The 27,324-nt window shown below is 49.4% G+C and overlaps 9 protein-coding genes across 9 annotated transcripts; 5 read left to right on the plus strand and 4 right to left on the minus strand.

Annotated features, from left to right (window-relative positions):
* The first annotated feature begins 431 nt into the window (after window positions 1-431).
* On the plus strand, window positions 432-2,427 carry BJX67DRAFT_292187 (MFS transporter). The gene is made up of 6 exons (XM_071026834.1): window positions 432-704; window positions 758-1,147; window positions 1,201-1,306; window positions 1,356-1,674; window positions 1,739-1,868; window positions 1,919-2,427. The coding sequence occupies exons 1-6, from the start codon at window positions 579-581 to the stop codon at window positions 2,381-2,383; spliced, it is 1,536 nt and encodes a 511-aa protein (XP_070881663.1). The 5' UTR covers window positions 432-578; the 3' UTR covers window positions 2,384-2,427.
* A 744-nt stretch (window positions 2,428-3,171) lies between these two features.
* Window positions 3,172-4,576, plus strand: BJX67DRAFT_292184 (uncharacterized protein). The gene is made up of 2 exons (XM_071026833.1): window positions 3,172-4,008; window positions 4,058-4,576. Exons 1-2 carry the CDS (start codon window positions 3,606-3,608, stop codon window positions 4,480-4,482), a joined length of 828 nt encoding a protein of 275 aa, XP_070881664.1. The 5' UTR covers window positions 3,172-3,605; the 3' UTR covers window positions 4,483-4,576.
* Window positions 4,577-5,736: 1,160 nt separating this feature from the next.
* Window positions 5,737-7,278, plus strand: BJX67DRAFT_391120 (glycoside hydrolase family 43 protein; the record flags this gene model as incomplete). The annotated part of the gene is made up of 1 exon (XM_071034725.1): window positions 5,737-7,278. One exon carries the CDS (start codon window positions 5,737-5,739, stop codon window positions 7,276-7,278), a length of 1,542 nt encoding a protein of 513 aa, XP_070881665.1.
* Window positions 7,279-7,503: 225 nt separating this feature from the next.
* BJX67DRAFT_385385 (glycoside hydrolase family 16 protein) lies at window positions 7,504-8,647 on the minus strand (the record flags this gene model as incomplete). The annotated part of the gene is made up of 3 exons (XM_071033845.1): window positions 7,504-8,176; window positions 8,227-8,462; window positions 8,513-8,647. The coding sequence occupies 3 exons, from the start codon at window positions 8,645-8,647 to the stop codon at window positions 7,504-7,506; spliced, it is 1,044 nt and encodes a 347-aa protein (XP_070881666.1).
* Window positions 8,648-9,729: 1,082 nt separating this feature from the next.
* Window positions 9,730-11,704, minus strand: BJX67DRAFT_385386 (major facilitator superfamily domain-containing protein; the record flags this gene model as incomplete). The annotated part of the gene is made up of 15 exons (XM_071033846.1): window positions 9,730-9,754; window positions 9,804-9,934; window positions 9,990-10,053; window positions 10,194-10,326; window positions 10,373-10,489; window positions 10,539-10,552; window positions 10,605-10,695; window positions 10,746-10,788; window positions 10,840-10,882; window positions 10,934-10,960; window positions 11,007-11,117; window positions 11,166-11,236; window positions 11,283-11,390; window positions 11,437-11,598; window positions 11,651-11,704. The coding sequence occupies 15 exons, from the start codon at window positions 11,702-11,704 to the stop codon at window positions 9,730-9,732; spliced, it is 1,194 nt and encodes a 397-aa protein (XP_070881667.1).
* A 385-nt stretch (window positions 11,705-12,089) lies between these two features.
* BJX67DRAFT_292234 (uncharacterized protein) lies at window positions 12,090-16,694 on the minus strand. Its single transcript, XM_071026835.1, has 5 exons — window positions 14,547-16,694; window positions 14,263-14,470; window positions 14,112-14,183; window positions 14,019-14,054; window positions 12,090-13,952 (listed from the first exon to the last, which is right to left on the minus strand). Exons 1-5 carry the CDS (start codon window positions 16,416-16,418, stop codon window positions 12,226-12,228), a joined length of 3,915 nt encoding a protein of 1,304 aa, XP_070881668.1. The 5' UTR covers window positions 16,419-16,694; the 3' UTR covers window positions 12,090-12,225.
* A 455-nt stretch (window positions 16,695-17,149) lies between these two features.
* On the plus strand, window positions 17,150-18,377 carry BJX67DRAFT_292240 (uncharacterized protein). Its single transcript, XM_071026836.1, has 2 exons — window positions 17,150-17,380; window positions 17,463-18,377. The coding sequence occupies exons 1-2, from the start codon at window positions 17,301-17,303 to the stop codon at window positions 18,274-18,276; spliced, it is 894 nt and encodes a 297-aa protein (XP_070881669.1). The 5' UTR covers window positions 17,150-17,300; the 3' UTR covers window positions 18,277-18,377.
* A 100-nt stretch (window positions 18,378-18,477) lies between these two features.
* On the minus strand, window positions 18,478-20,019 carry BJX67DRAFT_385389 (ankyrin repeat-containing domain protein; the record flags this gene model as incomplete). The annotated part of the gene is made up of 2 exons (XM_071033847.1): window positions 18,478-19,859; window positions 19,926-20,019. 2 exons carry the CDS (start codon window positions 20,017-20,019, stop codon window positions 18,478-18,480), a joined length of 1,476 nt encoding a protein of 491 aa, XP_070881670.1.
* Window positions 20,020-23,008: 2,989 nt separating this feature from the next.
* BJX67DRAFT_385390 (uncharacterized protein) lies at window positions 23,009-23,420 on the plus strand (the record flags this gene model as incomplete). Its single annotated transcript, XM_071033848.1, has 3 exons — window positions 23,009-23,084; window positions 23,154-23,212; window positions 23,271-23,420. 3 exons carry the CDS (start codon window positions 23,009-23,011, stop codon window positions 23,418-23,420), a joined length of 285 nt encoding a protein of 94 aa, XP_070881671.1.
* Between the last annotated feature and the right edge of the window lie 3,904 nt (window positions 23,421-27,324).

A 27,324-nucleotide genomic window follows, 5' to 3' on the forward strand; every position in this document is an offset into this window, starting at 1 on the left:
CACACACCAGAATAACTTCTTTGGGCCAGTATGCTCCCAGAGACATGTCCAGTTTCTAAAAATTGATATATGGCTGCCTATGATGGTGGATGCTTGGGTGGATGGGTGGATGATACTCGATAGATCTGCATGAGGAGAGCGTCCGTGTCTCCACCCAGACGCCCTTATCCTCCAGTTAAAGCATCCAGGCCGAATTAGGGTTGACCTTCTCCTCCTGAGGAGCACGCGCTCAACTTCCGCTTGTGGCTTAGCTGGTCCTCGGGGTGCACGTCCCGTCAATGAAGATTGTGATATTCTGCTGCCTTGATGCTTGGCAGGTTACCAGTCACGGTCCCTGAATCTTGTGGCTTCTTCCTGCACTGCGCCCCAGCCAAGAAGCTAGAGACTCTAAAACACCGACTGCGCCCGTAAAGAGTTGATCTTAGCGTGGCGGTCGAAGTAGGTTGTGTCGTGGCTGGAGTATAAGTTGGAGGTTGACTGGTGTGGTGTGCACATCAATCATTGAAACTGTACGGTCAACTTTGGCTATTCACTCGCTTCTGTATCATCGGTACATTCGTTTATCTACGTCTGTCGCAATGACATATTTGTTCTTGACTCCGAGTCGCGAAGGCGCCCAGTCGTTAGAGGGAGAGCAGCGGTCTATCGCCGGCAGCAGAGGTAGCTTCTTGATTCCTTTCACCTCCGACAATGAGCCGAAGCTTGTAAGTCCTTTATGGATTCTCCTCTCTTCCCTTCGCATCTCATAAGTCTTTAGATCACCTGGTCTGGCCCCAACGACCCTGCCAATCCATTGAACTGGAGCCGTGCGCGGAAATGGTCTGCGACTCTTCTGGTCTCGTGCTTTACATTCATATCCCCCGTCTCCTCCACCATGGTAGCTCCTGCGCTCGGTGAAATCGCAGACGAGTTCAACATCAAATCCGAAATCGAGCAGTACTTGGTCATGTCGATCTTTCTCCTCGCCTACGCACTAGGGCCTTTCATCCTCGCTCCGTTGTCGGAGATGTACGGAAGGGTCATCGTTCTGCAGTCTGCGAACATGGTGTATCTGCTGTTCAATACTGTCTGCGGCTTCGCTACATCCCGGGAGCAGATGCTCGCCTTTCGGTTTCTCAGCGGCCTTGGAGGAAGCGCACCACAGGCTGTGAGATCAATCTCGTCGTGCTTAAATTGCTCTCCGGCAGCTGACAGATACAGATCGGAGGAGGCGTCCTGAGTGACTGCTGGAGGAAGCATGAACGGGGAGCGGCGACCGCGGTCTACAGCGTCATGCCCTTCATCGGCCCGGCGGTTGGGCCCATCGGTACGAAACCCCCCTCTGTAATAGGAATTGAGTGCTAATCTCGGCTCAGCCGGCGGCTACCTGACGCAGTATATGTCCTGGAGATGGATATTCTGGATCGTGTCCATGGCCGATGCCCTGGTCCAGGTGTTGTCCTTCCTCTTCCTGCGCGAGACCTACGCTCCGAAGATCCTCGCAACGAAGAAGAAGAAGCTGCAGCGTGAGACGGGAAACCGCATGCTGTACACCGAATACGATCAGCCCGATCGCACATTCCCAGAGCTTCTTCGCAGGAATCTGGTGCGGCCGTTCCGAATGCTGTTTACTCAGCCGGCCATCCAGGCAGTGGCCCTGTACCGTGGGTATCAGTATGGCTTGATGTATCTTGTGTATGTTCCCTGTCTATATCATGGTATTCGAGAATCAGTCGACTGATCCCTGGTCGTTGTGCAGCTTGGCTTCATTCCCAGCCGTCTGGGAAGGAACATACGGTATGGACAAAGGGACCGCCAGCTTGAACTACCTCTCCCTCGGGATTGGATTTGTGATTGGGCTGCAATTCTGCGGGAGGCTAATCGACATTGTAAGATCTCTGGTTGACATGCGCCTCGATGCCGCAGCTTATCGATTTAGGTCTATGCCCGCCTCTCCATCTACTATGGCGACGATGGCCGCCCGGAATACCGGATCCCTCTCATGATCCCCGGTGGCCTTATCGTGCCAATGGGTCTCTTCCTGTATGGCTGGTCAGCGGAATACAAAACGCATTGGATAGCACCAAACATCGGAGCCGCTCTGTTTGCCATCGGCCTGATCATCTGTTTCCAATGCTGCCAGACTTACGTGATTGATTCCTATACACGATACGCTGCGAGTGCCACGGGAGTCACGGCATTTGTGCGCACGATGGCCGGGTTTAGCTTCCCTCTGTTTGCTGACAGTCTCTACCGCTCTTTGGGGCTCGGCTGGGGGAATAGTCTTCTTGGTTTCATCAGTTTGGGGATGGGCATCGTGGCTCCAGCATTGCTTTGGTTTTACGGCGAGTGGATGCGAGCCAAGAGTCCGTACTGTGCCGGTGACGAGACGAGCCATGTCTGAGGCGAGAGTGGGTGAGTCAGTGAGGTCAGAGAGGTCAGAGACGAGCGGTGTATGATAGATGATGAAACAAAATAGATTCTCGTGCTCTTAGCCACGGCAGTGCAAACTTTGTCGGAGGCTGCCTCGCAGAAACTCAGCGGAATGCCCAGAAAGCCGAGATACGTCCAGCTCCCGTCGCTGCGAGCGGAAGTCCCTGCCGATGGCATGTTGTTTCTTGGATATCTTATCAATTGAAGGTCCGTCAGGGTCCCCTGAGTCATTTCCTTCCCGCCTTTTCTTGGGAGAACCGCCGTGTGAGGATTCAGGATTCACACGAGCCCCGTAGGCCGTGGAGATTCTTCTCCTGTCCACCATGAAGCTGAATACGAGCACTGCCTTTGATTATGTTCTGTGTCTTCATGACTTGAGGCTGGCAACGGACCCTTCCTTAACCCTTTCGTGGAGCGACCGAAATTGGATGGCAATGCACCAAACCACTCCTAAGAGTATCAGCAGGGGGAGGCTGCCGCTGAGCTATCTCGATGCTTGAACCATTACAGCCCGGAAGCACAGCCTGACATGCATCCCATCGCAGTTACAGCACATTGGACGACTGTGCGCTCGCTCCTCTGAGATTGAGCGTCATCTCATGTCTTGGAGCATGGGCTTCCTTTGTCGCCTTTCACGTCCCTGAAATCCTCCTCGGTCATTGACAGGCTTCCCGTGTCGCGTGTTCTCATTCTCGAAATACCCTCTCCATTTCTTCCTGGTTCACTCCGCGGTGGTATCCGACTCTCACGCCTGAGAATGTCTCTTCCTCAAAAGCCGCTTGAGTCGTTGAGCTGGATTAACACTAATCCAGTTCCAATCGAGCTCCGCCAAGCTGATAGGATCGTGACAACCCCGTTGCCCTTGTTGTTTCAATAGGAGAATGCCCCATTTACTTCAAGCTTCGGCGTCCTAACTATAGCGATGTTCCGTTCGAATCTTCGAAGATGCAACTTATGGTTCAAGCACCCAGTTGAAGGTTGCGTTATATCTCGCTTGTGTTGTCCTCCAGCGAGAACAATGGCTTCCTCGCAAAGTGATCCTCCACGACAGTCTCCATTGGGATACGTGAGAGTAGATCCCTTGCGAATTATCGAAGAAGAGGAACTCCCTCTGTATAAGCCAGAGAATTACTATCCTGTTCATATTGGCGAAGTGTTTCTATCGAGATACTAGGTAGTCTCGAAGCTTGGATATGGCACTTCTTCTACGGTCTGGGTTTGCAGAGATCTCAAGTAAATGTTCCAAGGTTCCTGGTTGCATATTCTTGATATATTACAGAGAACAATGCTACAATACGCTCAAAGTATGTGTTAGGGGGCAAAGATCTGATCAGGAAGTCGCGATATCAGAAAACTTGAAGCAGTCCAGCAATGTTCACAGGCAAAGACTGGTCCGCCTTGTCCTCGACTCCTTTGAGATTGTTGGCCCGCATGGGAAGCATGTCTGCCTGATTTGCCAGCCCCTTCGCATGAGTTTTTCTGAGTTCCAGGTTTTGCTCCCCGACAAGAAGTTTCCAAAGGGCCTCAGTCAGAGGAGTATCCAGCTCACTTTGATAGCATTGGCATTCATGCAGAAAAATAATGTTATTCATACCGGTAAGTCTACAGCACAAGGCGCGAAATGGTCTGGCTAAACGAAATGTAGATATCTCACCGAACAACATACTGCAAGGGATGGAGGATACCTATATTTTATCGAGAATGGAACAAGACGAGCTAATCCGACCGATATCTAGAAAGGTTTTGGCAGACAGGACTATCTATCATTCCCGCGCAATGCCTCTTTGCACGGGGTCACCCGTCCTCTCTGATCTAGGCGAGGCCAGGTTGGGAGTTGGAAAACACCGCGGCGATATCATGCCCGGTATTTATCGCGCACCGGAAGTCATCCTGGAAATGGACTGGGACCAAAAGGTTCCAGGTGCATTCCCGAGCAGACTTTCGAGGATAGAGAGCTGCAATCCTCCGGCGAGGACAAATCACTTTTCCTCGGGTTCTTGCGCAGAATTTTTTGATGGCTACCAGCGGAGCGGCCGACTGCGGAGGAGCTGGTTTATGACGCTTTCCTGATGCAGCCGATAGTGGCATCGGAAGAATCTTCCTGAATATGATGACGTGTTGAGCAGAAAGATACCCCCACGAATGACAATTGCTCATTAATCTATGTAGCTGTATGCATGGCGGCCGTACTGCACAGGATCTTCTCGTGGCCGCAAGAAGTGCTTGAGAACATACCCCGGTGCCGAAATCCGAAATCTCACATCCAAGCTTCCGCACGGAAGAGAGTGAGGGAATGGCGCGGACCTGCCAAGGCGAACCCAGGGCTGACATAGCGCCAGGAAACCACCGTACTACGTGTCGGGGAAGAAAGGCTAATAGGCAGTAAACAACGAACCCTGCTCGACTCTCCACGCATCTCCGTACTGGGCCGAGGGTGTCCCGGAAATGAGAGAGCGGCTGGAACATGGGTATTTCCCCGCTCCCGGACCCGGACGAGACGATGATTCGCTCGAGGATCCCTTGAAGAAACTTTATTCGCAAAGCCCATGGGTCCTGTGTTCGTGTTGGTCGAATTACACGGCATGTCCGGCTCCCATCAAGGCATACGGCCCGGGAGGCACCGAACTGATTTGAGTTATTCTCAAACCCCGACCGTTTGTCTCGACCCCACGATCAATAACCGAGCATGGGTTGCCAGTGGTTGAAGGAGCTCCACCTCATGCCTGATCCCAATTGGAGGCGGACGGAAACGATTTCCGGTCCCCTCGTTGACATGGGGAGGGAGCAGGAACGATGGAGAGGAACCACTGTAAGCTGTGACAACCTGTAGTACAAGCAAAGAAAGGAGCTTGAATAAAGAAGAGAACAAAATCCATCCTACAGTCTTTGGCAAGTGTTATATTCTGAAATGAGCACTGCCTGTCCGTTGGATATCGGCCGTTATTGGCCAATCTCGGAACGGCCTGGAGAACACCATGCTCGCCGCGAAGAGCAGATCCCCAGTTCGCATGCAAGAGCCTTCCCCAGAAAGTCAAGGCTCCGGTGGGAATCCTGGGGTTTTCGGCCCGAGTTTCAACCAGATTATGAGGCGTCAGATTTCCACTAATAAGATAGCCGGATTACCGCACCAGTCAACCGCTCCCCGTGTTTCTCACGTCCTAGTGTAGTTGATACCCCTCCATGAAACCTGCATTCCCCCCTTTTAGCCGTTCCGTGGATATGTCGCGAAATGAACAGAGCTCGAGCATTCTAGGCCATGGATATAAGAGAGCGGGATGATTGTGAAACGAGCCCTTTTCCATCATCTTCACCCCAGACTTCATGATGCTGCCGGTTTTGTTATCCGTAGCGCTGAGCGCTGCCGTTGTGCACGGCCAGACCTTCTCAAACCCTGTCATCTACGAAGACTTCCCCGACAATGATATCTTCAGAGGCCCGGATGGATTGTTTTACTTCTCGGCATCCAGCTTCCATTACTCTCCAGGCGCACCGATCCTGCAGTCGGGCGATCTGGTTAATTGGGAACTGATTGGACACTCCATCCCCACACTTGATTTCGGTGACGGCTACTATAATCAGACTGCTTACAACCTAGGGACGTGGGCGTCGACCCTACGATACCGTGAAAGCAACGATCAGTGGTACTGGATTGGGTGTACCGGCTTCTGGACAACCTATGTCTATACCGCCCCCTCCGTCACTGGGCCATGGGAGCAGTCGGCTGGCTTCCAACCGTGCTTCTATGACTGCGGGCTACTGATTGATGACGACGATACCATGTACGTGGCATACGGAAGCAACAATGTCAGCGTGGCGCAGCTCTCTGCAGACGGTCTCAGCGTGGAAAAGACAGAGGTAGTCTTTACTTTCCCACCTGAGTGCGACGGCATTGAAGGAAACCGCATGTACAAGATCAACGGGTCGTACTATATTTTGGACGATTGTCCGAGTAACGGAATCACAGAGGTCTGGAAGGCGTCCGACCCATTTGGCCCGTATACACGGAAGATCCTCAACGATGGCATCACGTCACCCGTCCCTGGAACGGGCACCCCGATTCAGGGGAGTCTTGTTGAGACCGAAGCGGGAGATTGGTACTTCATGTCATTTGCATGGAACTACCCGCTTGGACGCATGCCAGTTCTAGCCCCGATTACGTGGGATGATGAAGGATTCCCGGTGATAACGACTGCCAACGGCACATGGGGAGAGTCGTATCCGTACCCCCTTCCGGAGCAGCCAACGCCCGAGTGGACTGGAGTGGACGAGTTCGAGGGCGAGGAACTCAGTCCAGCCTGGCAGTGGAATCACAATCCAGACACGACAAAGTTCAGCCTCAACAGCCCGGGATTGACTCTGGAAACGGTAACAGTCACCGATGATCTCTATCTGGCAAGAAACACGCTCACCCATCGCATTCACGGCGCCAATCCATACGGAGTCGTGGAAATTGACTTCAGCAACCTGGCGGATGGAGACCACGCCGGTCTTGCGGCGCTAAAGGACGCGAGCGCTTGGATCGGAATCGTCCGCAACGGCACTGAGGATCGTGTGGTTGTTACCCACGGTCTGGCTATGGGAAGCTACGGAGGAACTACAAGCACGGGGGAGATTGTAGCAACGGCTCCGATCACTCAAACAAAGGTGTGGCTGCAGGTAAGCATGGGAGCTGCTGCAGTGGGTTCTCACGAGGCGCAATTCTCCTACAGCTTGGATGGGAGCACATTCACCGAGCTGGGAGACCCTTATACTCTTACCACCGACTACCTGTTCTTCATGGGATACCGTTATGGCATCTTCAACTACGCAACGAAGGCTCTGGGTGGTTCTGTGGATGTCCTCAGTTTTGCGAGTGAGTCTAGCTGAGGGATTCGAGAGACTCGGGCAGTGTACATAGGATACAGATATGTGATTATCTGCCAAACAAATCAAAGGGTACTGCAGCCACTTGCTATCCTTCTGTCTGTTGGCGCTATTCAAGGGGCCAAACACTATATCTGCACTGTAAACTTCAAATCCTCCGAAATCATATGAAGGAACCGCCAGCGCAATCACCGTTCTTCAAGGCTCGCGATCCTATTTGGCTTCTCCTCAAGGCAACGCGTGCCGGATCACCCGACTCCTTGAAGAAAACGGATAGCTCCCTTTCATCGCTGGGTGAGTGGTGTTACTGTCCTGGTACACCTTGAGTGAAACAATCTCCCAGTACGCCTTCTCAAATTCAGCCGGATTATTCCCGACATACTCCTGGCAGGTAGGAGCCAGAGTTGCACAGTTGCCAGAATCAGCCCAGACATCCTCGTTACCAGCCCAGTCTCCGCAAAACGTAGTGTCGAACACAATCTGCATGTCCCAGAAGTGTCTCTCGAAGTTGCAATCACCGGCGAAGGCAGCGTCGGGGGTTGGCCAGCTGGACGGATCCGGGTTTCCGGCGGCGATATCTGCTGGCACGACGTCGTGTCCAAAGAACCAAGTCTTGAATCCAGTCGCGGTCCACTCGGTGGCATAGACACCACCGCCGGCGTCGTTGAACCCGTCGCCGTACGACTGCGGGTTGGGTATCTTGATACCGCAGCCGACGTTGTTGTCCTGCCCGGGTGCACTGATATAGCAGTCTGTTGTCTGAACTTCACCCGTAAAGCCTTCGTCGTTGATCGTACAGCCCGTGGTTGTATGCAATGCCACGGCATTGTAGTCCAACAGGCTGACGCCTTCGATGATATCAACTTCACCTCCTGCCGCCCAGTCCGGTCCAACCATCCAACTATCATCCAACGTCAGATTTATTCACACCACGGAAACGGGTAGTCTCACAAAGCTGGCCAAAGACCACACACATTCCCCGGCATGTGCGTGAGGTCAATAATGACGAGGCCGTGGTTGTATATATTCTTGCTCGTCAGCCTGACACTTTGGCGGCCGCCTTCGGTGACAACGGTCGTAGAATCCACGCCCATGTAGATGGAGTTGTCGTTGACCTTCACCAACCCCGCAGCTTCGGCAGCGGCTTGGTCAATATACTCCACGAAGCCATGAGTTGGATCGGGTTCCTGGACAGTCTACTTAATATTGTGGAAAGGGGACTTGTTTGGACACTCACGGTAAAAAATTCAAAGTGGTCGAAGAACGCTGCCGTGTTTTCAAAGTCTTCTTCTAGGACATAGGCGGCATTGCTTATTCCTGTTAGTGCGCAAAGGAGAATTGCGCGTGCAGCCATCGAGATCATTGTAGGCATTGCTGTGCGTTTGAGATTGTCTTCTCTGGCTGGACTAGAATCAGCGAAGCGAGGTCATATTTATATCCGATCTGAGAGTGACTTGCGCCTGCAGAGCAGTGGATCGAGGCTCCCTGATTCGCACCGGACTGCTCAAGGGTTCGCATCTCAACCAGCCAACTTGTCCATCGGAGTGAAAATGCAGCGCAGATCAGCCATCTTCGCGGCTTGGATGAGAAGGCTCCCCCCTGCGTATGAAGATCGCCATTACTTTCATCCCTGTAGCGCTTGACCGGTTCCTGAATGCTCCGCAGAATCCCACGACAGCCTCCTCGAATCCGCGGAGGACATCCCATCTTCTGCAATACACTTGAAACGCGGGGTGAAGATCTTTCCCCGGACCATGCCCGAAATGCAACCCAACACTGGCTCTAATGCTTCGGAATTTCCTTAGGGCCGCGCTTTGGAAAGCTTCGCGGAATAACGGAGCAAGAACCGGGGCTGGAACGCCGGGGCCATTTGATGGGTGATAGGGCCACAGGCTTCGCACAAGCAGCGATGATTGGTTTCGGAATTGTTAGCGGAGTCTCGGAGGTGTAGACATTCGGACGGAGGAAACAGGTTCGAGAGCTGGAGATCCCCTTGGCCCATGCGAAGAAGACTGTCTTCGCTGGTTGCGGCCGCGGAGTAGCGGCTCCCACATGCAAGAGTCGCCTGTCACGGCAATGACATCTGCCTCCCGTGCATGTCGCAGGCTTGCGAGGCAACAACGATTGGGACTTCAGGCGCATTGACTTCAACCCCTCGCTTCCGGGAGCTACTCTGAACGTCACTCTGTCTCACCTGGCGGTCATTGAGGAGACACGCGACGGTGTACAGCGTTATAAGAGGACCGGTAAGATAAATATATTTCCATTGCCATCTCGACAACAGATACTCGCGATCTCTCGATCGGAGTGCAGGGAGATATATTACATATATTTATGACTGGCTCCAACAGGTTACTAACTTCTAGAGCTCTAGGTTCACTATTGGCATTGCTCGAGAGAGTAACCAGAAAGTTTTTAACAAAGAAATCAAAAGCAGGTCATCAGGTATCCTTGTCAAGTAGCAAAGCGGAAATCGAGGCTGCCCAGTCATTAGTCCAACATGAATCCCAATCGTGCACGCAATTTACCGTTTGTTTCCCTTGTCCGTCGTAGTCTGTCTGTAGTGGTGCTGCTCCTCAGGGCTCATGGCATCCCACTTCTGCGCCTTTGAGTTGTTGCGCCATCGGTAATAGAAATATGTTGCCGGGTACTGGATCACCTGCGGAGGGTGAGCCTTCAGCGACGAGAAAAAAGCGCATCTATAATCCACTTACACACATCCAGATGCAAATCACGAGAAGCGCCATCGACACGAAGCTTCGATTGTTCACCAGCTCACTGAAGGCAGTGATGAGCAGCATAGTAATAGCCAAGCCGACAATCGACGGAATTGAGAGCAGGTTGGTCCCGATGACGTTGAAGCCGAGACCGCGGAAGGACAGAGTGAGGTATTTGTCCGGTATTGGTCCACGGGGTACTTGGCAAGGCCGAAGAGCAGACCCAGGGCATAGAGTGGCAACATATTATAGTCCTTTATCCCCTTCCAGATCTGGCGGACAGAAAGACCTTGGCGATTGTGCATGCCTCCCTTTTGGGGGTCGTCGCAGATCACTGAAGGCGCGTTAGCCACAGATGATTACAACCCCGAGTAGCTTACCTGAGTTTACTATGATCTTTTCTTCTTTCTCTGTGAAGTACCCCTTTGGATTCCATCGTGTCTCGGTCTTCGCCGGTGACTGGGGCACGAGGAAGAACGAGGCAACGCCAATCAGGACTACTTTGAGGCGAGTGCGCGCGCTATCGACAGCCAGGATGCGGCTTACAAGTAAACAGACCCCTGGGAAGTTCATTAGCCAAGTTAACGTCATTCAGGAACAGCGATAACGTACTCAATGAGGAACAACCATCGCCATCCAGCGTAGCCGCCGACGCCACGCATCGACAGAAGCCCGACAGCAGCGAAGCCCACACCAATATCAGCTAAAACAGTCAGCGGAAATCACTCCAAGAGCTGAGATCATGTACCCTACCCACTTGTGAGGACATCCAGTACCAAGCCAGTCGGATCGGGAGCTGGGATGGTCAGTATCTGGATTTGCTGGCTCTTACCGTAAAGTAGCTTACTGCTGGCCCGGTGTAGAAGTAGCTAAGGTACAGGATAGTGTCACTGTGTCTGATTAGCAGTCGCCATGAGCCATATTGGGCGACATATACTTACGGAATAAAGCCACCCTGAAATGTGGCACTGATAGGTCAGCAGCGTACGTCATGTTGTGGGCGAAAAGACGTACATCAGGTAGCGAGTGGCCAAGAAGGACGCTCGTCGCTTTAGAAAGAACTGGAGGGCAGAGATGAGACTGAAGATGCAAATCTGAATAGGAATCCACATATCGGGACCAATTCTAGAGGAATCAGTCACACTAGTCGGTGCTTCTCCTGGGACGACTGACCGTTTGGAGATAATCTGGGACGGAAGTTCGGCCACAAGGAAAACAACTCGGGCGATGGTCTGTCCGGTGTTCTACTATCTGTCAGTGCATGAATGCCAGGCCTCTCGCGCAACGCACGTAGTCAGCGGGTCTAAGACCGAGATCATCGAGCATGTTGTCTGACATGGCGTTGGAGATGTTGCCTCGGTCGATGTTGAGGGCTGTAAACATGATACAAACCCAGAGCTAAACAGTTAACCACAGCCTATTTCCCTGCATTTGATGAGCTCACCATGATTTTGAGGTCGACTTTACGGCGCACGGCCCTCTCCTCACGCCACGTCCATCGGAAATTAGGATCGAAGGCGCGGCGGTTCTCCCACTCAGGATGGATATACAAGCGCTTATACTCCTCAACATTCTCCGAATCCCAGATACTAAGCTGCGTAGCAACCTTGATGGTGTCAACCGCCGTTCGGATAACCCACAGTGAACTCAATACGTACTGCGTCCCAGTCGTATTCTATGCGGTGGCGCAGCTGTATATGTTCATCTCGCATAATAAGATCATCAAGCCGACGGTAACGGTGTAAATACTGCAAGAAGTTTATCAGTGATCAGGTATCCTTTCCTTTCTTCCTTGGGAGCAGACTGTTGTATTTGGTGGCTAGCTAATTGTACCAGGCACAACGGTGTGTCAACTGTTCGAGTTGGCAGGCTGGGAGGGAGGATTTGATCAGGCCGTAGGGCTACAGTGCTATGCTATAATCACGAAGCAACGAGTAATGATAGATATGCTTTGGATTTCTTTGACGCGTGCGAGTCCACCTTTCGTTCATATTGTGGCCTTCCCAGCAGACATGAGCACGTCAGACGTCGCCTAATTTAACCGTTCTTATAACATAGGCAATCATATTTTTGTCAACTTAAAAAAAAAAAATGGTTATTAAGTATTCGCTCTACCTAGAATCGAATCGAATCTCTTTCTATAAATCTCAATGTTTTGGCCGTATTATCATGTATCCTGCCTCGCCGGCCAAAGAAGCAGACAAAGGCTTCCCTCCCTACCATATAATGTCGATCACTTTATCTTGCAGATGTTCGTCTGGCGAATATCATCGATCTTATTCAATGGCCCTCTGCTCGACCCCTTCCCAGTCAGTCCCAGCTTGCCCAGATCCTCGCTGCTCATCCCCCGGCGGATCTTCGCCGCCTGCGCGATTGACGCGAGATCACCAATGCCCCCCAACACCAGACTAAAGATCGCCAAGGGTGCATTCTCCGGGTCATCCACGATGGTATAAATATCCATGGCCGCATTCCCGGCGGCTCCAGCCAGGGCGATAATCCGTCCAATGGTCGCCATGGAGGCGACAGCGCCCACCACCTCGCCAACAAACGGGACCACTAACAGGATTGCGCTCAGGAATGCAAGGATGATGGCCTTGCGTTCCTGTTCTTCGATTTCCTCGGCCGCATCGACCACCTCTTCCATGTTGTCGACGGCCTGCTGGACCATGAGGATGGGGATGCTCACCGCGTCGACCAGCTCGTCGGCGTCGCCGTAGTATTTGCGGTCCTTCATTTGGTCGAGGACGTCGCCGATATCTGGAGCGAGGGTGGTCAGGTTCTTGCGCGCTTCCGAGACCAGATCCTTGGGGTTGAGGACGTCCTCCTTCGAGTATCCCTCCGTCACGGGGAAGTTGTAGTCCCAGTCGCGATCGGCGCAGTGGTCGTCGGTGGGCGCACACTCCCAGTGGTGAACGTCGTCCCACACGATGAATTCCTCGTCGATCCCGGTGTTCTCGTACAGGTCCACGTAGAACTTGTCTTCCTTGTCATCGTCCATCTCCCAGTACACGGACTGCGACCAGCGGTAGGGCGGCTGCGGCTCCTCCTGGCCTCGCTCGGAGTAATCGGGCGGACAGGGCTGACTCATGTTCTTGTACCGGAACTCGATGCCCTCGCACAGTCCCTCGTTGGCGGGTTGGTCGCAGCTCGGGTCGTAATTGCAGTCGTAGTCTTCACAGTACCGGCAATTGGCCGAGTCATCGTCCCAGGTAGCGTGGCATGACTCGCAACACTCGATCGTCTCGGTGACGGTGCAGGAGAAATAGTCGTCGCCATGCTCGTACATGAATTTCTCCACTTGGCTATCACCGCTCTTTGCGACGGCCTCGGCATATTTATTGAAGTTGTCATCGTAATCGTCCTCGATCATCTTGTCGTAGCGGTCCAGGGCATCGTCCAGAATTGCCTTGAGCACCTCCAGCATATACTGCGGCGCACATTCCGAGTCGATCTTGTCCTTGTCCTTGTCCAGATCATCCAGGTTATCATAGCTATCTTGACAATCCGGTGGCTTCGGCGCGTCTCCCTGCTCTCCGATCAAGTCGTCGTCGCCACTCGGCCCCATGTAGTCGTCATTCGTGTAGTTTTGCAGATCAACGGCCCAATCCACCGTGCCTGCCATGTTGTACGATTCCCAGTGCCACCGTCGCGTCTGCTTCAGGCCTTCACCCAGATACGCCACCCATTCTGTGCCGTCATAGACCAGAATATCCGAGCCGGAATCGCTGTCGTACCACTGCTCCACGTCCGCATTGTTCTGAATGATATCGTCGATCTCCGCGTTGGAAATGTACCCTGCGGTGTCGGTGCACAGGCCCTTCTTGGCTTTGGAGTCCAGCCAGCCTCCTTCGAAGAGGCATTCGGGTCCAGTGCAGCCCTCTTTGCTCATTTTGAAGGATCGGCCGTAGCTGGACTCGCCGACGACTATTTTCCCCCCTTCGACTCCGGCCTTGGTGACTGTTGTTCATATTATTAGCCATTAGACTCGCCATATCGACGGGGGGGGGGGAAGGAAGCACTTACTCATTGAGAGAGCGTATCTTGTTTCCGTAACATTGACTATGGGTAGGGTCAGCCGCTTTACGTCCTAAATGGGAGGAAGGGGGTGAAAGCTACCATGACTGCGAAGGCATCTTCCACCTTCCGGACACCCGGGATTCGCATATTCATTTTCGGCGTCCCATTGGCCTGATTTGTTAGCTTTTGAGGTTTTTTTTTTTTTTTTTTTTTTTTTAGAGAGCTGGTGGGAGGAAAGGAGGCAGAATACCATGTAAATCATAAGTCATATAGACAATATAGTCCAGCTCCTCCGCCATCTTCTTGATAGGGAAGGCTTTCAGATACCAATACGATGCCGGGGCTGCGATCGAAAGAGTCTTGCCCTCGGGTAGCTTCTCCCTCATCACCTTGAGAAATTCAAGATAGTTGGCACCGTCATCCTCGTTACCGGGGGGTGTACCGGGGATGTCCATAGCCTAGACTCAAGTCAGTACTCGGTAACTCCCATCCCAAGTGAAGAAGAATAAACATAAGAGAGGAGAGAGAACGTACTCCGGGATACTCCCAGTCAAAGTCGACTCCGTCCAGCCACTCATCGTCCAAGAATGAGGCCACATTCTCGGCAAACGTTTCTCGGTTTTCCTTGCTCATGGCCTGCCGCAAGACATCGTACGTCTCCGGTTCGGTGGAAAAGCCCCATCCGCCAAAGGAGATAATCCGCTCGAGCCCCAGACTCTTAAAGTCATCCCATTGCTTATACGTGTCATTGATTTTGACCGTCCAGTCGTCCGTGTTGATACTCGCAAACGCCCAGTGCAGATGTGTATAGGTGTTGCTATCCACGCTACGAACACGCTGATTCAGGCACGGACGATCAAAGTTCCACGACTCATAATACCCAATCCGCTTCTGGCTGGCTGGTTTGTCGTCGTTGTTCGTGATATTCAATCCGCAGCTGGCGACGCATCCGTTTTTCCCTTCGGGCGATGTACCTGGGTTATCAGCGGGGCCTCGCTCTTCGAGACAGTAGTCTTCACTGATCCCGCATTGACCCCAGATATTACAGCACACATTCAGTGGACAAGGATTCAGGTCTTCCAGCTTGGTATCGTCGTCTGGCTTCTTCGTGCCTGGTTTCGTGGGTCCGCATTGCGCGTTCGAGACGGGTGCGGGCATGGGAGGATCCCCTTTGCTCAGGCAAATGTTGATCCCGTAGTTGAGATCCCCGCACCCGTTCCAGCCCCAGGTGGTTCCGTTATTGAACTCTTCGATTTCCTTGTTGGTAAGTCCATTCGCGGGCCCCAGCACGCTGCAGTCTTCGTCCTTCTTCACGAGATGGGTGGCGCAAGTACCATCCTCCTCGGGTTTGGGCCTGATATCCGGGAGTTCACCAGATGAGCAGCAGACGGGTTGGCCAGGCTTGAGACTCGAGCAGAGGTCGTCGTCCGGGTTGTATTTATCGAAGTCAGAGGCGGAGATCCCACAGCGTTCTGCCAGCACGCCGCAATCATCCCCGGCTTCCACGCGCGTAGTCTCACACTCTTTGTCATCGTCATCGCGCCGACGCAGGGTCCTGGTCCGGTTGCTGGGATGCGGTATGGACTCCCACACCTTGACCTCCTCCTCTCTCCACGCTTGGCTATCGGAATCCCTGAGACACTCCGCTCGGGACCAGGACCGTACGGCAGCCCTTACCGCGGCAACGTTTCCGGTGGTATCAACGGCAATGCCCAAAACGTGTCGCGCATTCCGCCCACGACCGCAGAGTTGAGCCGTGATCGATCCGGCTTCAACGGCTTCCTCCCGGAGGCGTGCAGTCAGGGAGGCGACGGTCTCCCTACCAAACGAGGCGCCGACATAGACTCCCGCAATTGTATTATTGGAGTACGCAAACATGATCGGATCATCGCAGCCGGGGGCTGTCGTCATGTACCCTTGGATCTGGTCTAGTACGGCGACCACATCGCTGGCATGGCTGCTCGTGGATGATCCCGACCCCGCGTTCCGGCCAAAACGGACGGGGATGTTCTTTGGCCCTTCCGCCGTGGCAAGGCATGGGGTATGGTTTTCATTATGCGGCCGACTCGAGAGGGTTTGATGGGTTGATGCAGTACAGGCTCGCACCTTGGCACCAGAAACCATGGGGTTCATCGAGCTATGAATGGCCAGGTCAAACAGCATTGGCTGTTTACACTGGGAGAGACGGCTGGCGGAGGAATACACCGTCCATTGTTGGGGTTCCTGGTCCATGCACGGGGCAGGACAGGCGTCGATGGTTGAATACCACGTGTCAGGTCTGTCAATTGGGACGACTGATCCCATCTTAAGCACGGGTGATCCATCGACATCGTAAGCGGCTTGCGCGAGTCCAAAGCTCAAGGCAATGGCAAGCAAAGCTTGGGGAAGAAAGGAAGTCCGCCGCATGGCGAACAGGGAGGTATGAATGAGGAGGCACCAATTGGCCCAAAGAAAGAGGAAGGCCGTCGAAGACACGAAAAAAATAAATGAAAATTTACATCCACTGTTACCACGCACGATCAAAATCAGCACAGAGGGCCTGGTTTAGCCCCTACCTATATATACGTACCTTCTCGGTATCTCTTCGCAGAGGATGGCCCAGGGTGGTACCTGCCGGAAGCGCTACCCGAATGGTTTCTCGAATCAGACTGCTGAATGGGTGAGCCGGAGATTATCGCTGCAGCTCCCCCTGGCAATCTTGGATGTGAGCAGCGGGCGGCTTTATGTCTTGATTAGTACCGACGCTTCGCTGTCTGTCTCGGGTTAGAGGATTGCAGTCCCTGAACTGCGCAAAATGCTTCGCCCCTGTCGGATCTGAGAGCCCTGGTAGCTGACCATTCGGCGCAGAGAGCGCACCGTGCAACTCGATGCGGATGTTGCCAAGACTGAATACGACGGTCGACGAGTGGCGCAGTGGCAGAGCGGAAAATTTGTGATATCTTGGCGTCGGGGCCGTTTGGAGTTGTGTGAACTTTAGGCCACCCATACAGCCACCCGCCCCCGGAGAAATAACCTGGGCGGAAACCCAGCTCTCGAAGGCGAAGTAAAAGGAAGCGATGCGATGAAGCAATGTAACGATCGAGGATCGCAATCAAAGCCAGTCCCCCAGCTTCGCCACAGGAGCCAGTCGCCCATTCCTTCGCTTGATAACCCTATGTATATCCCACCGCTGTCGGGAGAAGCTGACTCGATTTACCACCCCTTCTCTCAATTTGATTCCCATTCTCCTCTCTTTACTGTCTCCTTCTGGCTGTTTTCTGTGCCGAGAAAACCACAGTTGTCGACAAGATGCAGCTCTTCTGGGTAGCCCTTCTGGTGGGCCTGGTGACCCAGGTTTCCGCGATGAAATTCAAGGGCGCACTGGAAAGGTATGTGCTCTCATCAATGGCAAAAAAGGCTCAATTAGAGGACGACAAGGAAGCATTGCTGACAACGCGATGGACGGTCTAGGGTCATGTTCTACTCTGCCTACATCATGGAAGAAATGTATGATGAGAGCGAAGGAAAACGCCAGATCGGTCTGGACTGTCCCACCGGTTCCCGGAAAGGACTCGATGGCAAAGAGGGTCGCATGAACCTCAAAGAATTCTGTGAATGTCTCTGGATCAAAACCGATACCATGAATGACGAGCGGCCCAACAAAGATACGACCAAGTGGTCCGGCACCGGCGATCCATCAAACCCAGGAAAGAAGGGCCTCACGGCCGATTCCATGGCGAACATTATCATGACAGTAAAAGGCGCGAATAATAAGCTTCTCCCCAAACCGGGGTATTACGGCTGGGTCGACGTGTCGAAATTACTCAACGGCGCCACTGACTACTACGACACGACAAGGGAATTTGGTCCTATACTCCAACAACTCAAAAAGGACACCGAGGGGATCACGGACAAAAAGTTAAAAGCAAAATTCGAAAAAGTGTTCGGTTATTCGCAGGGGGCGCTAGACGCGGTGATCAAGCTACGGTCAGATGAGAGGATCAAACTGGAGTATGACTACGTCCTGGACAAGTTGAGGAAAACGGACGAATTCGAATCGAAAAAAGATAACATCCAAGTCTTCAAGGGCGCGAACGGGGAAGTTGATGTCAAAAAAACGGCCGAGGGTTTGCACAACCTGTTCCCCGACACCCCCGAGTGGACCCTCAGAAATAAGGTCAATTCCATCATTACCGAGGCGCGCAAGGACACGGAGTATGTCAACCACCTGGCCATGGAGAATGCGGTGAAGCACGCAAAGACGGTGTCGAACGCGTCGTGTTGAGTGTCCCAGTAGCTATATTTCCATCCCCTTTCCGATTGTGGTTGTTCTGAGTGCCGGGGTATTTTTTATTTTTTTGTTGTGAGCAAGACCTTTTTTCAATCCCACTGCACGCCGTTCATCGAGACTTGGGAAACAGCTCAACCAGGGGACTTGAGCAATCATCCCAAGTTTTCATATTATTACAACAGAGAGGTAACGCAGCTATGCGATCTGGACCAGTAAATAATCAATCCGGCTTCGCTGCACCTCCGTCTCATCCAGCCCGAGTCCCACCAATACTCTTTCAACCTGGCGTATCGGTTCCTCTTGGGTCTGAACGTGGTACTTCTTCCCCCTCCACGCAAAAATAGGATTGATCCCCCTGTCCAGTAGAAGTCGGATCAACGGACCGTTTTGTAGCTTCGCCGCAACGAGCAGTAACGGGGGGACCCGCTTCCTCCTATATCTGCAGCTCGGAGGCAGCGATTTCGCGTTCACATTAGCGCCGTAGTCCACGAGGAGTCTTGCGGTCGCGATATCCTTCATTTCCAGCGCCTTTTGGAGTGGAGTCAGACTCGCACCGGGGTAGACCCGGTTCGGATCAGCCCCCCTCTCCAGCAGCACTTTCACCATTTCCAGCCTCTGCGTCTCCTGTTTGCACTGGAGGGCCGTGAGTAACGGGCCTTTTGGACAGGGACCCGCGGCGAAATCGGGATCAAATCCCCCGTGATCCAAGAGCCGGTCGACCACCACCCCTTGGCCATTTTCTACGGCCTCGATAAGGGCTTTATATCGCAGTTCTTGCTGATGGCTGTCGCATTGGTTGAGCAGAAATTCCAGCATGTCAACATTTCCGATCCGGGCGACACTCTGGATCGCCCTGTCCAAACGATATCCCATACCATTCCATGATCGAGATTTGAAGTCTTCCACCCACCCCCCCAGACCGTCTTTATTCCCACTTCGAGCGGCAACGGACAATACACTCGTCCAGTTGTGCTGGAACCTGTAGTATAGAGGGCAGTCGTGTTTGATAAGAGTTCTGACAATAGCCCCGTTCCCCCTCTTCGCCGCAACGTCCAAAGGCATCAATCCAAACCGGTAGCTGTAGCGTGTAGAATCCAGACCCTGTCGCAGTAACCGGTCCAATTCATCCGCGTCTCCCCGTTTAATAGCACTACACGCCAGTAGAAGCTGGAACGTTGTACTAAGTGGCTCCCACTCGATCCTGGACTCATACCCGCGCTGCCGCCAATACCACTCCATGAATAAAGCGACCCGGTCCGCACAGAACAGCTCTGCCGGATGATATCTTCCTCCTGCCACAGCGTAGAGAAGTTTCTCGATCAAGAGATCCCGTCGTTCCGTTCCAGTTGCATCCTTCGCTTCGTCGAGTTCCAGCATCCCGTGTATCCAGTTAGAAAAGATACACGGTGCTGTTGCATGCTGCTGGAGCTTGTGACGCAGGTATCGAAGTTTTAGATGATGGGGAAAGGCTCCCCATCCCGGGACGACTGCCTTTTGACAGTTTCGAAACCCAAAGCCATCATTCTCGAGTCGGGCAGATTGTAGCAAGTAGGTCATTATTTCATCGGCGAAAATACCTAAACAATGTCATGAGTCAATCTGATTCTACATTCCCTCTTCGGGAGAAAATCGTCTCGACTTACGGGCTACCAACCTCGCTCGGAAGAGTTCTTGGAAAGGTAGTATTTCCACCATCTCCCGGAGTATCTGGCAAACGATCTCTTGTGGGACGCGCATCTTGAGTTTGATCATCCGGACGCGACGAAGCGTACCTGAGTCTGCGGAGGGGAAAGAATCACGTCGCTGAGCGAAAACAGAATGAGCATGCTTTGAATGTGGCGATGAGGGGAAAGCCGCGCCTCCCCCGCTGCGCCACAGGCCCCCAACGCCAAGACAAAAACAAAGGGACCCCTCATTGGTGATCGACCGCTAAACATTGAACGGAGTGTACGCAGGATGGGAAGAGAGGTTCAAGGGTCCAGCAATAGCTGTCAGAGGGGTGCTAGATGGCATGTGGATGCTGTATACCGCATCGAAGAGCGATTATTCTCACGTCGTCTAGGCTAGATAGAGTTCTAGAGTTTTCCACAACCAGAAGCATGGAAGAACAATTAGACAGAGTATTATTCCTGTTGGTTGCAGTAAGGAGTCCGAAACGGAGACACGAAAGTCCGGATGGAAACCCGAAGTCCGAGAGCGGAGGGCAAAAGAAGGTAGCCGTTGGATCTTGATCTGGACGTTCTTACTATGTAATTTATCTTTGACCCAATACTGTGGTTGGCCCCGGTGATTTTGTTAGTACGGTGGGTCCAAATCGAAGCGGTCAAGTCCTCAAAGCACCGCCTTCCAAATTAAAATTTAAAATGAAGCTAATGAAACCTCCGAGATAGCCAGATTTCGAAGACCTCTGGTGGTGAGCCGCTTACCAACTGACCTGCCTAGCTGCCTCCATGATGCCTACGACCCCCGAGCCTTCCGAAGCGCCTATATTAAAGCAGAATTCTGCACGCCTTAATCTTGATGATCGCATTCGGGTTCTGACGCTGCGAGATGCTGGTTTGACCTAGACTTGTTCAACCCAACCCGTGAAACCCGCCCCAACCTACCCCAACCTGCCAAGAAATGGGTTGGGTTGCTGATTTTAATAATCTAATAGGTTTTGGGTTAGGTATTGGTAACCTATTAGAATAGGTTACCAAGCCTAGACTTGTTAACCCGCGGGTTTTGGGTTGACCCATGGCCTTTGAAGATGAGCTGGTGGGTTTTGGGTTGGGTTATGGGAACTGGAAACCCGCCCACAGGTTAAAATAAAATAATAGAACCCAACCCAAAAATTCCAAAAATTCCATGTATGTAGTTCACTACCTAATTGGGTAGTAATCTACATGTTAAAATAAATTACTATATTTAATATGTATAGTAATTTATTTCTTGGCATGGCTTGGCAACCTATTGGGTTATCCATAATCCAATAGGTTACCCATGCGTAACGCAAAACCTATTGGATTATTAAAATCAGCAACCTAACCCATTTCTTAGTGGGTTAGGACGGGTTGCGTACTCTACGAAGAAAGAACGCCTCATAGCCTTGCCCGATGGCTTAAGCTGACAAGGACGGGAGGAGTTAGCACTGGGGTGTGCAAGTAAGATAATAACCGAGTTTAAGAATCTGCACCGCAAGCGCGGGAAGACCGTTGTAAAGCAGCATGAAGTAGAAAATATCCTGGTAGACACAAACGTGGACGCAAACATATCGAGAAAATGATGATAAAATGTTAAAATAGTATATTAGACATTATAACAAATTACCATATTATTCTTTGCAGAAGCCAAGCCTGCGAGATATTCTTAATAAAGCTTGATTCTTTACGCTGGTCTTCCTGAGTCCTGATAGATGTCGGCCCGTCTTGATAAATGCCGGTCCTTGGGTATACCAGCGTTCATTGTGGATAATAGTAGTGACGCCGATGCTCACCCCTAGGAAAACATCAGGCCAATCTCATGAGAAGTTCCTCAACTCCCCAGCTCCCCCCTTGTTGGAGAACGACTATACACCCCGAGTAGATAGAAGATGGTTGCCACCACCGCGGCAATTGACTCGGCTATCAACGCTCGACTCTAGTGGGCTCTTTCCTGTAAAGTTCCCCGCCCGGATGGACATGCTTTGATCCTCGTCGTCTCCTAATTGGTTCTGTGTGGCCATTTTCATCCCCGGAGACGCGTGGGCGGCGTAATACGAGATGTGAGACAGTGGATCGTAGTTATTGATAGGCACTTGCAAGATTTTAAGTTTATATATATTGTTATTGCTGTGGTATCAGAAACACTTGAGAAGCCAAACATTGATCATTATGATGATACAGCAGGAATGAAAAATGACCCAAAGTACGAATGAAATACATTCGACTACAGATAGCGAGTATTAATGTCACGCTTTCTTCAGGCTGTCTTGCCTTCTCTGACGGGTTGTTCCCTAAGAGGTGCATCCACTTGCATATTGAAGTCCGCTGTAGGGTTAATCAAAAACAAGAAAACTGCAAAGAAAATAAAACCATGTCAGCTTGTTTGAGATACCCCGAGAGAGAAAATGGAAGGGAAAGAGAGCATACGAATCAGCGCAATAACCGCAAAACGTCCCGCCGTCACCCAAATAGACCGAAATGCAGGAAGATAGGCATGCTTAACCCCCCCCCTCCCTCCCCCCACCGCAGCAATAACCCGCGGCGTAACCCCCGGAATCTGCATCAACAGTCCCTGATTCTGAGCCTGCAGGGCCCCCCAAAGCTCTGGCAGATATTTCGGGGGAAAATCAAGGGTGAGGACTCGCGAAGTGACTTCGGGGACAAGATACTTGGCGAGCTGGGGGTGGATAATGGCGTTGTAAATGGGGAGGGCGATTGAGCCACCGAATGTACGCATTGATAGATAGGCCTCTGGTGAGGGTGATGTGGGATGCTGGGGTACTGTAATGCGCGGCGGTAACTAGGCAGGTGAACGAGGCTCCTAGGCCGACGCCGAGGAAGATGGGGTAGCCCCAGGTGTTTTTGACATCGGAGAGAGTTAGGGTTGCCATTAAAACTGTCGGGAGGTGTAGATATTGTTAGTGATAGATAGCCTTTTGGTGCGATGGATATATGAGCGAGAGGAGTGACACACCAGAGAGTATAGTCAATAATATAAATGCAACGACAACGAGCTCTCGAATCTGCTTCGTCTGGTAGGATATATGGACGCCGATACGGCAGCAACCGTCGCAGAGAAGAACACGATACAGCATCGAAGAGCAGCTTTAAGCGTGTCCGGTACGAAAAGAACTCCCATTTCAGCGACAAAGTAATCGTTTCCTGCGGCATAGGTGAGACCCTCTACAGCAATACTGGCGGTGCAATCATCTGTTTCGCATGAGGGTCTTAGTTTGACTACAACATCGGTATGTATTTCTTTTCGTTGTTCTTCGCTATACACAGAAGAACTAACAGTCCCATAAGGACTTTATGTTTAAAATTTCCAAATACACCGAGCTTGCCGGCTACAGTAAAGTCTTCCTATATATGCCCTACAAAGACCACAACGACATGGACGTCGTAGTACAGATCCGCAAAACGGACAAGAACTCGCAAACCCATAACAGCCCTTAACTATCCCGTCCCTATCACCAAAGACAAAAGCTTTTCTATAGTCGCCACGAAGCATTACGTCCCTCAAGGATTCTTGCGAGCCTCCCAAGTGCAAACCCGAGACAACTCGAGGGGCAGTCCGGACGGCCAAGTGGTTTTCTAGAAGCACGATGCGGAAGCCAAGATACCACCAGGAACCGTGGTTCCACTGGAGATTGCGCTGTGGCCTACGGGTATTGCTTTTGCTCCTGGGAGGGGATCATGTTCCGGGTTGCGGGGCGGGATTTGGACGTGCCTTTGATTCCGGCTCCACCAAGTCTTGAGCTTAATCATAATTTTGGGAAGTATATGATACATACGGGTGGGCAGTATAATTCTCATCTAACTGTACCGATTATACGGGGGTGATTCGTTGGTTGTTGCTGGTTAAACTGCTTGTAGCATTCACTTCTCATGGATTTAACGAGCTGTCTATCCAATTTGATTTTTTATTTCTATTTACTAAATTGATATATATGAAAGCTTTGAGCTTGTAGCGAGGATCTTATAGCTGAAATGAGGTGAAATAGGACTAGCTGAGTGAAAGGGGTAAGGTTTCTTGAATAGCTGGAGTGGGGGATTTGCTTTTTGATCATGGTTAAGCTTTACTGAGCCTGGGTTTGATGACAAGCAAGGGGTTATGTTTTAGAATATGAATATGACCAAAACTTTCTCTATATACACGATCTCCGCTTGCTAAATAGGTACATCCACTGGAAGTGGAGAACAGCGCTTCCCGTCTTAGCCGTACTTAAGCCACACATATTGAATGCAGCTAGAACTGAAAAGAGTCCCCCCAGTGGCTTGCTGCTTTATCCTGCATGATGCAGTGGAGCTCTAAATCTCCGAAACTCACCTCTTTTGCGTCAATTACTCATCCTCCACGGGCCGGAGCTTTCTTCAAAAGCGTGTACACAGGTCACGCCACCTTGAAAACGTGGCCGCGTGACACTCATCCCCTTCACATGACCGCCAAGGCCATTAATCAGCAATAATGTGACATGCAAACTTCTTTTCTGTAAAACTAAATTTTGGAAACCTAATTTCCCTTTACCTTCTTGAAAGTCTTTAAGACAACAAGTGCTTTGCAACTAGTTTCTAACTGATTATTATTTTACCATGGGCACTCAAGGTAATTTGTTTGATTTTAATAAACTTGTTAAACCAAGTCTATAGCAGGATTTTAATTTACTAGTATTTATTCCTTCCAAGTACTTAATAACTACTTACTAACTACTAAATAGGATGGCCCTATATAATTAACAAAGTCAAAAAGCAATCCTCTTCAAATCTTGAAACTTGAGTATATTAATAACTTACTAGAGTATCTAGCCAGCTATATACATGAATATATATATATTATTACATGCTATAGGTGGTTATAAAGTAAAATAAAGTAGCTTGTATATGAGGTAATCTTATTACTTAATAACTAATTCCCAAGTACTTGCTAATTACTAAAGATCTAATACACAAGATAACAATAGCATGGGCCTTAAAAACCAGTTTAATACCTTTTTCTTAACTACTTAGTAAAATAATAGACTTGGAAATGCTCTAGTATTTATGCATGCAAATTCTTGAATTAGTATCTCTAGTTATATTACTATACTACTATTAATAAAGATACATGGTAGCAGATTCAAGAGTCATAAAAAGAGGTTAAGATTCTAGAGTCTGATCTTGGCAAGTATAATGCATTTAGGTATCTCTATAATATTCTAAGCACTTTTTAACTAGTTGCTAACTACTAATAGCTACTATTAGTTAAAAAAGACTTTCTTTAAGAAAGGTTATGCCTGTGTAGGCCAACTTCCAACTTGCAAGCTAGTTTTTAAACATAGAATACAAGTGGTCTATTTAAAACTATTACTAAATACTTTTCAAGCACTAACTAACTACTTTAGAATATTCATGAAGAGTACAAGCCATATATTGGATATATTAATAAATCACCCTATGATTTTTTGATGCAATACCATAGAGGAGGTATCCAAGGCCATACAGTGCTTGATATCTAATTTCTTAAGGATCTTTTTAATAAAGATATCATGCTAGTGATAGAGGAATGTGGTATTTTTAAACCCCTATTATCTTGATGAAAATATTGTGGTAAGTACTTATCAAGCACTTAGTAACTACTAGCTTACTATTATTAGATCAAGATTATCCTCAAGGATCTGGGTAATTAAAGCATACTTCTTGTAATATTATTTTTACTACCTTAGTTCCTGTGGATATAAGATAATATCTATATATCTTATTTACCTCTCAGGGTGTTCATAAGCATCCTCCACCACCACCAAGTAAAGTACTAGAAAGGATCCTACAGGGAATAAAATAAATTATTATACAAATCCAAGATCCAACTTTAACTACAGGCAAGTACTTGCTAACTGCTTAGGAAGCAGTTTCTAACTTATTATTTAGCCTAGTTCCTTCAAAACCTATAGCTTGAAGCATTTTATTAGCAATTTAATACTTTAACTTTATTAGAGATTCATGCTAGCCTCTATAATAAGGACTGAATTATAGCTATTATTTAGAAACAGCACCTTTTTTCATATCCTAATAGACAGGGTATTAATGGCCTTATTTTTCTGCAGAATACTAATAAGAATATTAAAGTAAGTATATTTTAGTTACTTACCAAGCAGTTTATAAGAGCTTACCAAGTACTTAGGATTATATTCAGGAGATATACTATAATTCACATGGTACTATGATTATTTATGGCTATAAAGAATAGATTAATCTCCTCTCACGCCTTTCTTTATTTAAGGTAGACATGTCTTACAAGCAGATTTAATCTAAAAATATAAATAAGGTGCTTTTTGCAATATTTATGCCTGATTAGTATAAAAGTAAGTACTAATTAAGTACTATATAACTGGTTACTAATTATTAATATATAGTTATTACTTTATTACAAGTCTTTACTAGTATTAACTCTTTAGAAGGTTACTACTTGCTTTTTAAGCAAGCTTTTAATCTTATTAAGGAAGTCTCCTAACACCCAGTTCTTTTTGATTTAATTCATGGGTCTGGAATCTATAGTATTATTGTTGATATGGATACCAAGCAGTATTCTGGTAAGTACTTATTAACTGATTGTCAAATACTTACTAACTAATTAGGACTTGGATAATATTTTTCTGAAATAGATCTATAGTACCAAGCTGTTACCTGGCATTTGCAGTATATAATTATATTTTATAAAGTTTATTTTCAACAGACTATTCTAAATACTATTGGAACTAGGAACTAGGGCTCTGCTCTTTGGAGCTATATGATGAGTTTTCTAGACTATAAATTAGAGGAAGATTATAATACTCTAGTTGATCTTTTTATAAGTATAATTACTTACTAACTACTTGGAGATTATTTACTAACTATTTTAGAGTATAAGAATGCAGATATCTAGAACTAGGCAATCTAGAAGAAAAATACAGTTATTAAAGCAGGCTTAAATAAGGCCTGCTCTAAGATTTAGCCTTATTATTTTAATATCCTTTGGAACCATACAAATGCTGTTAAGCAGTCTCATCAAAAGTTATATGCCTTGGGGAAATATTTAACTCTAGTCAAAGCAGTAAAAAAGTAAGTTTAAGTACTTATTAAGTACTTTACAAGTATTTATATTCTTAAGAACTAATTTTCTCTAGTTCTACTAAATTAGATAAGGATAATATCCTCTAGTATTAGCAGTTTACCCAGTTTAATATCCACCATTTATACTAGATATCAAACATAGAAGCTAATTACCTTTGTTATATAAGCTGAGAAAGTATATATATATTCCAAGTACTTACTAAGTTATTGCTAACTACTTATTTAGGGAGCTGTAAATGCTAGTAATCTATCTTATCTAGTACTTTAGAGCTAC

Source organism: Aspergillus lucknowensis, assembly GCF_044049455.1.
Source record: "Aspergillus lucknowensis strain CBS 449.75 chromosome Unknown BJX67scaffold_63, whole genome shotgun sequence".
NCBI lineage: Eukaryota > Fungi > Ascomycota > Eurotiomycetes > Eurotiales > Aspergillaceae > Aspergillus > Aspergillus lucknowensis.